General features: G+C 37.9%; 1 protein-coding gene and 1 long non-coding RNA gene across 2 annotated transcripts; one reads left to right on the top strand and one right to left on the bottom strand.

Annotated features, from left to right (window-relative positions):
- Window positions 1-72: 72 nt before the first annotated feature.
- Window positions 73-2590, bottom strand: LOC131011711 (abscisic acid 8'-hydroxylase 3-like). The gene is made up of 9 exons (XM_057939510.1): window positions 2378-2590; window positions 1983-2301; window positions 1754-1906; window positions 1399-1674; window positions 1230-1316; window positions 1067-1145; window positions 878-984; window positions 666-784; window positions 73-520 (listed from the first exon to the last, which is right to left on the bottom strand). The coding sequence occupies exons 1-9, from the start codon at window positions 2569-2571 to the stop codon at window positions 430-432; spliced, it is 1425 nt and encodes a 474-aa protein (XP_057795493.1). The 5' UTR covers window positions 2572-2590; the 3' UTR covers window positions 73-429.
- On the top strand, window positions 428-3009 carry LOC131011712 (uncharacterized). Its single transcript, XR_009097084.1, has 2 exons — window positions 428-558; window positions 678-3009. It is a non-coding gene; the product is annotated as an uncharacterized LOC131011712 (long non-coding RNA).
- The last annotated feature ends 8844 nt before the right edge of the window (window positions 3010-11853 follow it).

Genomic DNA, 11853 nt, shown 5'->3' on the forward strand with positions numbered 1-11853 from the left:
ATTCCGTAAGTTACTACTTGTCACTACTCAAGTGTGATCTTTTTCTCTTTGAGAGAACAAGTGTCTGATATGAAAAACTGAAACTTTGCACCTTTTATGATCAATGTAATCATATATGTTGGTCTAACATTACATTATTCTTGTGAGATAATATGCCTTTTCGCTTACTTTCTATCATCTGTTTAGCTGTAGAAGCCCAAGTTGCTCTTTTCCCATTGCATGCATTGAACAGAAAGTAACTCAATTGGCGGTGGAGTAGCGATAGATTGTGAAAAGTTAAAGAACGATGTTTTTAGATTCTATGAAATTTCCTGAGTGGATCTTGCATGCTTTAGACTTCCAACCAGGCCTAACCATATTGAGTATAGCAGCAGATTACAATTGACTTTTATTGATGGAAATCGAGCCGTAGCAATGTTGTGGTCTTGTCTATAGAGGCTCTACCATGACAGGATACTTGTTTTTAGGCATCCGCACGAGCGTTGGCTGGACTGAATCATCCCTCTCTAAGGGCTGCCACCTGCAATCAGGAGTCACCACATCTATTACTTGAACAGGGTATTGCTGAATACTTGCAGAATAGTTAGAATATCCTCATGGTTTTATTTTATTTTCTTTCATTTTGTATTTCTGATTCTTATTTTCTGCAATTTTGTTGTTTGTACCTGTATCGGCAGACCAGATGATGGATGAAAACACAAATTTCCAATTTGGCAAGGTTGATTCCAGGGCACATACGTGGTCCATTTCCAAATCCAAGAAAACTATAAGGTCTCAGTGGCTCCTGAAACACACACAAAAAAGTAATAAGTACTTCATTTGATAAATTGAATCAGTGAATGGCTACCTGCTTAGTTTGTGCGTTTGTAAAGCTTACATCGAATCTGGAAGGATTGAACTTCTCTGGATCGGGAAAGATCTCAGGATCATGGTGGATGGATACAACATCCAAGTTGACAGACCAACCTTTTTCGATTTTATATCCTAAGAGTTTGGAGAAATTCAGAATGGTATATGATTAGCTATTCATTACACACTCATCACAAATTACTGGTAGGATTTATACCATCAATATCGAAGTCTTGTGCAGCTTTTCTTGAATACCATGGTAAAATTGTTGCTCTTCTAAGAGTTTCACTGATGACCTGTGATTTCATGATGAGAAAACTTTAGTTGCACAGCCTTAAAACTGTGTTAATATCGCGAATGAATGCATCAGTTCAACTGACTTTTGCAGTGTACGGCATATTGTTCACTTCTGACCAGGTAAGGTTCGATCCGTCTTCCCTGCTGCTTTCAATCTGCTGATGTTCTTCCTGCAAAGCACCAATTCTGAGTATCTGTGACGTTTGAATCAGATTATTAAGGTATGATTATATGAGTATACAAAGATATTACTCTGAGACGTTCTAATACTGCAGGGTTCTCTGCAAGAAACTTGATAAGCCATGTCAAAGCAGCTGTAGTGGTGTCATGGCCTGCAACCAGCAGTGTCAATATGTTATCCTTCAATTGTTTGTCAGTAAGCTTATTGTCATCCTTGTCGTCGTCTGCCTCGGAGCCTTCTTTGCTATGCTTCTTCAACAGGGATCCTAGGAAATCCTGCTGGAAGCCTTCTCCCTTTCTACGTTGGGCAATCGCAGCATCTAACATCACATACATCCTATCACGGGCCTGATCAAGATTTAAGGATTGTGTCAGCAAAATTTCTTAACGTTTTGCTCAAAAGAGAAAATGAGGTGATTCTTTGTACCTTGATGCCTCGATAAAAAGCAGTTCCTGGGATCTTAAATGGCAAAGAGGCGAAACAAGAAGATATTATTTTGAAGTTGGACCGGAACTTTTCTTGTTCCTCGCCTGTAGGCTCCAAGCTCATGATCATGTGGCCGATCACCTTCAATGTGAACTGCAGAAAGATTACAGTATTTCAGAAAGCAATGCTGCATAATAAATCAGAGATGCACATATATCATAATATCAACCGTTGAAGCCTCTTCAAGAACTAGAACTTTTTGGTTGGACCAATGATCTAAGGTCTCCACGGCCAACGCATTGATGAATGGGAAATACTTTCTGAGAGCATCCATTGAGAGGGGCTCCCCTATGAGTCGTCGTAGCCTCTTGTGCATTTCTCCGCTCTGTGTAAGCAAGCTTGTAGGGCCAAGAACTTGCTTCCCTGTGTAGAAGAGATTGAGGCTCACTAGCCCATCTTTCCCTGTCAGTAGAATCTTGCTCGCTTCTCTCCCCGTCATGAACACGGTATATCTCCCCAACACATAACTCTTGAACACCTTGCCGTACCTGGGTACAATACAGTGATCAATATTGACATTAAATTCTTCACAATTGTTGTAATCCAGCAGCTAGCATTCATTACCTTTTCTGTCTCTCTTGCATGAAGCTGAAGATGCCGGCCGGGCTTGAGAAGGTGGCGAGGAACGAGAAGCTCTCCCCGACAATGGGCCATCCCAAAGTCCCCGGGATGTTGTCCATTGCCTTGGGAGCACTGCGTTTTTGCAGCAAGAAAACTGAGAGAAGGAAAATTAAGACGAGCGCTACTATTGTCAACATCTCTCTCTCTCTTTCTCTCTTTGAGCTGAGAGAAACACTTGGATTACTTGGGATTATATTGGCAACCCTTTGATGTGTCAAAATCGTTTGGTGAATTACTATGATGATAGCTGCATTGTTTCCATCTTCTTTGGTTTCAGTCTAGAGTGGCATTGGAAGGTAGCATCGTTGTTGATGTGAATGAAGTCAAAAACTCTACTAGGAAGGGAATCAAATGGGCTACGACATTTATGTATAACTAGGTTGAATTTTATTTGACTAATGATGAATTAGGTTGCAATCTCATTTGACAATGATGTTTAACTTGTTCTGCCGCCCACTGGCACTCAACTCATTATTCTAACATGATTTTTCTCATCTTGTTGGATGAAAAATCCAAAGACAGGCTTTGCCAACAATGACCCTCTCTTTTGAATTAATAATATCGCTTTTGTTTCATTCTCTTCGTTTTTTGCATCTGTTGATCGAATTTCGTTAAAGAACAATTTAGTTTTGGATCTAGTCTCAGTTTATTATTTAAAAAATAACAATTCGTAAGCCTCTTTGGTAAAATGGTGTTTGGTTATTGCCATGTAACATATTTTTCTAGCCTGAAATTTTTGTAACTCAGATAAGCTTGAATCGAAAAGAGCCAGTGCCCGATGAGATTAGCCAGAAAACTAAGAGGGTGTTTGCCTAAGTTTATTTTAAAGGGTTTATAAATTTCAACAACTTATAAGATGTTTTAAGAGCTTATAAGTTGTAGTTTATTAAGAGCTTAATTATAAGTTGTCAAAATGTTTGAATAATTGAGCTTATAAGTTAGAGAGAGAACATCGAAGAGAAATGAACTTGAATGATTTATGATGAAAATAATAATTTATAGTTAAAAAACATTTGAAAAATGATTTTTGTATATAAGATTATAGAAAAATAAATTGGGGTAGAGGAACTTATTTTTTGGGGAGCTTATAAGCTCTTGGAACTTATAAGCTGTTTAGGAACTTATTTTGTCAAACACCTTGTAGGAGCTTAGAAGCTCCTAAGCAGCTTATAAGCTGTTTAGAAGAGCTTATAAGCTCAGCCAAACACCCTCTACGTGAGATGACCAGATTAATGGATTTATTTTATTACTTTGTTTCTGCATACTGAAGTTTTGTTTCAGATTCTTGTAAAATGTATTTTGTTTTATATTTTGAAACTACACATTATTTCATTTCTTTGTTTTTTTTTACTCCAATGATTAATGAAAAACTTTCTCATGTGAAAATTAGAAGGAAAAAAAAAGTACTATATATTAAGAAAAATGTATATCCAATTCTTATTTTTCACATAGTTACATAGTACTACCTCCGTTCCATTCTAATAGATTTTTTTTGGTACATCTCACTAGAGTAGACTCGTTTTTTATTTTGAGTAAATATATATATATATATATATATATATATATATTTAATTGGTGAATCATACTACTTTCCTTCTAAAAAGTAAAATTCATAATTTTCGTGCTAAAAAAAATAAGTTTATTAAAGTGGTACGGAGAGAATATTAATCTATATAATATATAAAAGACCACTTAAACGGTAACTTATTCCTGTTAAAATATAAAAATTTTCCGCTAAAATTGAATTGTAGTTATAACAGCTATAATGCTAAAAACGTGGCAGTTGAGAGTTCTAAAAAAATTTGCCAAAATTAATTATTTTCCTCTAAAATTGAATTACCAATTGTAACAGCTGTACTGCTTAAAGAAACGTGGCAATGTCCCCAAGGGGACACCAAACGGTGCGACCTCCGTGTGTGAACAGTGAGGTCCCTGGTTCAAACCCCACTGCTCCCCCCTCCCCAACTCCCCCAAGTCAAAAAAGAAACGTGGCAATTACCGAGAGATCTTCACAATTTAACCAATATAGAAATTTGTTTTACTTTTTTATTAGCTAAATCCTAAATTCAATATGTCAGCTGTAACATCTGTAATGCTTACAAAATGTATAACATTTATCGAGATGTGTTTAAAATTGTGTTACCCACTCACCAATAAGTTATTACTCCCTCCGTCTACAGTTTAAAGCCCTACTTTGGTGTGGGCACGTAGACTAAAAAAGCTTAAAAAGATGATGTGGATGAAATATAAGGGTAGTTGACTAAAGAGATAAAATGGTTGACTAAAGTGATAAAAGTGTTGTGAGTTGGTCCATTAGTGATAAAGTGTAGTAAATATATAATATAAAAGTGATAAAGATGTTTTAAGGTGGGTCCATTAATGGTAAATGATAAAATATAGGAAAGAAGAAGAGTAAAAAGGTACAAAAAGCATAATAGAGCTTTAATTTGTGGACAAAAAATTAAAGGTAAATAGGGCTTTAAATTGTGGACGAAGGGAGTATAGTTTAAAGTCACATAATTATTTTTTCTCTCTCTCCTGTCGCTTCTCTCCTCTTATCATATCCTCTCTCATTTCTCATTTTTTTTTAATGTCACGGTTCTTTCTTTTCTCTTTCATTCATTTTTTCATATTTTTTTATTTTATATTTTTATGATTTTACTATATACTGCCTCCGTCCGCCAAAAGTAGACCACTTTAGTTGGGCACGGGATTTAATAAAATTGGTGATGATTTTAATGTAGTGAAGAAAGGGTCCCACCACTTTATGAGATGTGTGGTTGAGATTGAATTTGAGTTGATTTTTTTGTAAATAAAGAGTGTTTGTAAGGATAAAAGATTAAAGTGGGTGGTGGGACTATTTCCATAAGAGAAAAGTGGTCTACTCTTTGCGGCGCCAAATATAGTAAAAATGGTCTACTTTTGGCGGACGGAGGGAGTAGTATTTTTTATATTTTACTATTTATATTTTTATTATATCAGTTTAATGCAATTACAATGATGAAACTTATATTTGTTCATTTTAGAACTCTTTAGCTTAAAAATATATTTTTTAAAGGTCAAATTTATATTAATTTAAATTTGTATATACTTACAACTCACCGATAGAACTATTTTTTCAATAATTTTTTTATTAAAATCGAAGCCAAACTAAAATAATGAAACATCGTCGTTCAATATTATAAAATTAAACTTAATAATTTGGACAATTTTATTTATGAAAATAAATCATGTCTTTTCTGGAGAATCAAATCTTTGGATGTTAATAGGAACTTTATTTTAAAATTTGTATTTGAACAAGATGACCGCATAAATATGATTTAAATATGTATTCGAAAACTATATTAAACTATAGTTATACTATATGTAAATAAATAATTTTGTACATCTTAGAATATTATATGATCCGTGATGATCCTATAATTGAACCTATCAGATCTACAGTGGGGATTTTCTATTATCTACATGTGTTCCCATGATTATTAGAAGGTCAGAAAGCTAGAGAGAGTTTTATAGTGGAAAAGTACAGAGAAAGCGAGAGAGTCCATTTTATTTCGACGTCGTGGATATTTATAGATATTACAACTGATGGTAAAATAGTAACTTTACAAAATCACCCATTTCGTGCGTTAACTACCTAGCTGACTAGGCCTATCACTGATATGTGCTTTGTCGGGCCCATGTCTCTAAATACAGAGCTACCTTGGAAGTCCTTCTTCTGGCCTTCTCGTCTGGAAATCCTGTCTGTCAACTCTTCTCTGGAAAGGTTGTTTGGAGTCTTCTTTTCTGCTTGATCTTCTCGAACTCGGCTATTTAGATCTGGAGTAGTCCATTCTGACTCAATATAGTTTGCTCCTCGGTATTACTTTGATTTGCCAAGCCAAGCCACGTGTCATGATCCTAAGGGCTCACATATTTTACCCCTCATCAATCCATAATGATACTCATCATCTATACTTGCTTTTGATATTTCATAATTTATATATTTGTGCACATTATCAATTAAATCAATTAATTGTTATTTCAAAAATTGAAAATTCGAATGTTTCCAAATTCATATATTTATTGAGATTATATTGTGGATAATTTAATTTTTTTTATTGAGATAATTTATGTTTATATTTACTTATATATATATATATTATGTTTAATATTTATTTTATTTATTTAAATTATCGTTCAATTTCGATGATGATCGTGCATTGCACGAGCGAGCACATACTAATTATAATCTAAATTAGAGTTGAAATGACACTCATGTTTTGCATCTAGTACAAAGCCAAGTATCTAGATAGAAAAAACATGATCTGTTTTTTAGTATTACACATATATGATTATCTAGCAACTTTACATATGTATATTAAATTTGTTTTATAAACCTTTTGACCCGACAGATTAACCCAAAAATTAAAGATTTAAATTTAGGGTAATTTTAAACATAGCTTCCAATTTTTTTTCACTATAATTCTTTATTTAAAAAATAATATAAATAATTATGATTATATTCACTTATCTTGACACACTTTTTTTTTTAGTTTGTCCTATTTATAATAACACTTTTCAAAATAAGTATGTAGTCCCTACCTTCTCCACACACATTAAATAAGTGGTTCATATCCACTTTATACTCTTAACACCTTATTCTTAATCTCCGTACTCAAAGCAAATATGCCAAGATAAGTGGGACGGATGGAATATTATTTTACCCTTATAGTCTCATTTAAATTTGTATTAAACTAATAAGTTTATCAAAACTAATTTGAACAATAACACATACAATCTCTTTACAAATAAATTAAAATATTGAATCTAATAACTCTCATCCTGAATCTAATACTATTAGGGGAGCGTTTATTTTGCATGATTGATAAAATGGATGATTGAATATTTTTATCATCAAGTGTAGGATTACTCCAATCCCACCACCCTTTTGATGGGATAAGAATCAAGCAAAACTAGCTTGGAGGATAAAAATAACCAAGGGCATTGGGATATCCCAAAGTTGCAATCCATCAAAATAAACAAGAAATTAGTCTTACTATTTTTATCAATCAAGGTTTATTCACTGAAGTAAACGTCCCCCTTAAAATACTGAATAACTCCATCAATATAGCTCCCAACTCAATATAGTCCCAGACTCAAAATATCTTAAAAAGATAGATCGAGGTTGAGGAAGATTTGACAAATTTAATCTACATACTCGAGATATCAAAGTCGTGACTAGCAGTCCAAATTAAAAAAAAAACAAGAAATTAGGCCGGTGTTGGAGTATAATTTATGCAATATGGTAAAGATAAAGCCGATGTTGGTGTTGGATGAGGAAACCAATAATGATGCAAATATTGTTCCGAGGCGGTGTTGCTATTGGTGGAAAAAACGAAGATAATGGAGGTAATATGTTTGAGTATAAATGAGAGTATGCTGATGGAGGAACAAACGATCAAGATACTGGTATTGGCGGCGCAGACGTGTATGGATGGATGGTTATAACTTATAACGGAAGAAACCGGCAGTGGTGACGTGGATCATCTTGCAGCCGACTCACCAAATTAACTAATGAATCAGAGAGTTTGCATGTAGGAAGAGAAGAGAACCCCAATACCAAAATAACTTGAGGGATCTGCAAGAAATTCAAGTGACTTCAATAAGATTTTCTGGATATGATTTCTTGTATTTTGATATTTGAAATCTGACGGAACCTGTCAAATATTCCTCAACCTCGGTCTTTTTTTTTTTCTTATCAGAAAAGAACACATATTATTGAAAACAACTGGTACCAGAGATACCACCATGATTAATTACAGAGAGAAGCCATAGGGCCAATAGAGCACCAAGAGGAGAAGTTATCCAATCACAAAAGTTATAAATTTTGTTCCAGCTCCACATTCTATAAATGATTTCCATAATTGTATTAAAGTTTTCCCACCCGGTACCTTCAAACCTACGTTCATTTATTTTCCTCCAAAGAATCCAAATTGTGCAAACCCAAAGAGACTTCAAAAACTTCCTGCTCTTCTTGCCTTTAGCCAACTGACAGAAAACGGAGAAGTGTTCTTGCAAACCTTGCGGGTAAGCCATCTGGAAACCAATCCACCTCAATAAACCATCCCAAATCGCCAAGGCCTTTGGGCAACGGAGAAGAGTATTGGTGTTTATGAAACCAACACCTAAAACTACAGAGAGAAACCGCGAACTATACCTAATGTGATGACTTGAAGAAGACGAAGGAAAAAGGATCGGAAATCTTGCACCCAAGAGAAAATAGTAGTTGTATTAGAAAATATGAGATAGCGTAAGTAACAGTACACGAGCTCGGGCCCTATTTATAGGTTTACAAACGGAGGGGTAAAATAGTAAAAACATCTGCGGTGCATGCGTCTTGCGTGATGAAAGGGTACGCTGGTAATTTCGATAATATGCGGGAGACCTTCCCGCGCGTTTGTTGGCTCCTCTGATGGAAATGTCTTTTCTGGCGAAGGCGTTTTCTCTGGTGATGTTGACATCTCTGGTGGAGGTGGCTCTTCTGGTAAACACATCTTCTCTGGCAAGGGTGTCTCCTCTGGCGGTAGTGACTTCTCTGGCACGGATATACTTTCTCTGATGGCAACGACTTCTCTGGTATTGACGACTTTTCTGACTAGGATGCTTCCTCTGGTAAAGATGACTCCTCTGACGTGGATGACTTCTCTGGCGTAGAGGACTTCTCTGACGATGGCGACTTCTCTGGCATGGAGGACTTCTCTGACGATGGTGACTTCTCTGATGGCATTGACTTCTCTGGCGAGTGTGTCTCTTCTGCCATTTTGACCCGCCAGTGGGGTCGATTCCTCTGATTTGTATTCTTTCCCTACTCTGCACATATTACTCCTCATCAACCACTCCCCCCTCTAGTCTGGTTGAACCGGGTATTCTTCGTGTTCAACCATTGTAGTATTGTTAAAGCTGGGGCTATGATGTTTTCCCTGATCCCTGCAAGTCAGGAAGATATAAACACTCTAATATTTTACGAAAATAAAGGTAAGTCCTGTAAGTTGCTCTCTGGTGTTTTTATTATTCCCACCCTCCCTGGTCTGGCTAGTTCACTCTGGAGTATTGCCACTAGCCAGAGGACTCGCCCACGTGGATGACGTCAGCTGCATTAAATGCCTGCTTGATCTACAGTACTTTCCCCGTACCCCGAAGTTACTTTTTAACCTTTGCGTCCTTTCGTCTCTCCGTAGAAATCCTCATCCGTCGATTGTTTCCCGTGTGCCACGCGTCGTTCATCCCGTGTGTTGGTGGTTGCCCGCGTACAATTTTACTTGGTCGATTCGAACTCCCATTTCTCACTATTCTTCTTCTCTTGTTTTTCCGAAATCCCTTCATCTGTAAATTTTCTGCGATTCTTATTCCTGTTCCGACGTGCTTCCGGCGATCCTTCCGTTCCGGTGCCTAAACTCAATCCTTATTCGACCTAGGTAATTCGCGCGCCTCTTCTTCCAGTATTTGTGATTAGTTGTAGTATGGTGGTATAGTTGTTGGTGCTCTGATTGAGCGTGCTAGAAACCCTAGGATTGAAATTTCCAATAATGGCTTCTACGTCCGCTCCACAACCTCCGCGCTCGCCTTCCCCCTCCCCCCAAGCTTCTTCATCTTCATCTCCTCAACTCCAAGATCTCGAAAATCTTCCTTCCCCCTCTGTTTCTCATGACTCTAAAACTGCTCCCAGTCCCTCTTTACCAAAGAAGAGAACTAAAAAGGCACCCCAATCCCCGAAGCGTGTTCCTGCATCCAGCCTTAGTGTCGCAGAGATGGAGAAGATGCAGCGCCAATGTCGTAATCCTGAGGGTTTAAAATTCATTGCCTTCTCCAAAGCCACAACACCCCCAGAAGAACTTCGAAATCATAAAACCGTGGTGATCTGGCAAGCTCAGATAAATGCCGGTCTCAGGCTTCCTCCTCCTGATCTTTTAGTCAGTGTCTGTAACCATTACCGTATTCCCTTTTACCAGATCGCCCCTTCCGCCATCCGGAGGTTATACGCTTTCCATGTTCTTTGCTGCGCCCATGGTGTTGGGGATACTGGCAAATTATTTTGTCAGACCCAGACTCTTCGTATGCAGGGTAGTCCTTTGTATAGTTTTGCTGGCCACCCAAGTCATCCCACCTCTTTTCTTTCCTCCTTAAATTCTTTTGATAAAGGCTTTTTATCAAAGTATTGCTATGTGCGCACCCTTGTTGGTAGTTGGCGTGCTTACGGAGTTTCGGAACTAGAATGGCATGGTTCCCGCACTACCTATAGGCCAGCTTCTTTAGAGCCTCCCTCGAACTTTGACCTGGGCGTTATTGCCCAACTGAATGCTATGAATAAAGCCCAGACCTTAGACTGTAGGTACCTTGCTGAAAACCCTTCGTCTCTGGCATTCAATGGCCTGTTCCCCCTATATCCAGAGAAATCGATAGGTAAAAAATATAAATTAGAAAAATACATTAGCTTTTGTTACCCTGATTTTAACGATGTATAAATTTGATTTGCAGATATGTCTTGGAGGCAGAAATGTGGGAGCAATTTGCCTGCCACTACTTCTCTCGCTGGCAGTGGGGAACATGGCACGAGTGGCTCTGTTTCCGGAGCAAGCCCTTCGGATCAGCCAGTTGGAGCTGATCTGATCGCCACTCCTCCTGTGATAGAGGTCCCGGAGGGGGATGTAGAAGCTTCTCGCACATTTGACGCAGAAGAGGTCGATGTAGGCGCCCTTATTCACAGGAGCAGCCGTCCCATAACTGGTAGTGTCTCTGGTGCTGATGAAGAGGATATCCAAATTGTGGATATCACTGATGAGGTTCCCTCACCTGACTCGGTCCCCGGTGTCACCCTTGCCGATCTTTCGAAGAAAAGGAAGAGGGGCTCTTTGATCTCTATTGGTGAGAATGAGAAACAAGAAAACCAGAGGAAGGCCGGCAGGTCTTCAGAGCCAGCGAAGAAGTCCGCTGGTGGTTCGAAGGTCCTCTCCTCTGCAGTGGAAAAGGGCAAGGGGCCGGCGAAGAAGTCTACTGGCGGTTCTAAAGCCCTCCCTTCTGCCGGGGGAAAGGGCAAAGGCAAAGCTGTTGTGCTCCCTGCTGAAGAACCAGAAGATGTTGTTCCTGGGCCGATTTCGAGTTTGTCGGGGCAGGCGTTAGTCGATGCCTTGATAGCTCGTGTCCACTCCAAGGACCAGGAGAAAGTGGAGAAGCTAACCCGGGGGGCTTTAGTTACTCAGTTGTGCCAATTGGCTCTCCAGGTACCTTACTTTTTATACCTTTTATCATAGTAAAAACGAAATTACTAACCTCTTTATTGTTCTGTCGGAATCCTTTTTGTCTTTTTACAGGTGGAGGCTCGGATGTGGGGAGCTGTCAAGTGTATTCACGACTATGATGAGTCAGAAAAAGAAAGAGAA

This window comes from Salvia miltiorrhiza, chromosome 2, assembly GCF_028751815.1.
Source record: "Salvia miltiorrhiza cultivar Shanhuang (shh) chromosome 2, IMPLAD_Smil_shh, whole genome shotgun sequence".
NCBI classification, from domain to species: Eukaryota; Viridiplantae; Streptophyta; class Magnoliopsida; order Lamiales; family Lamiaceae; genus Salvia; species Salvia miltiorrhiza.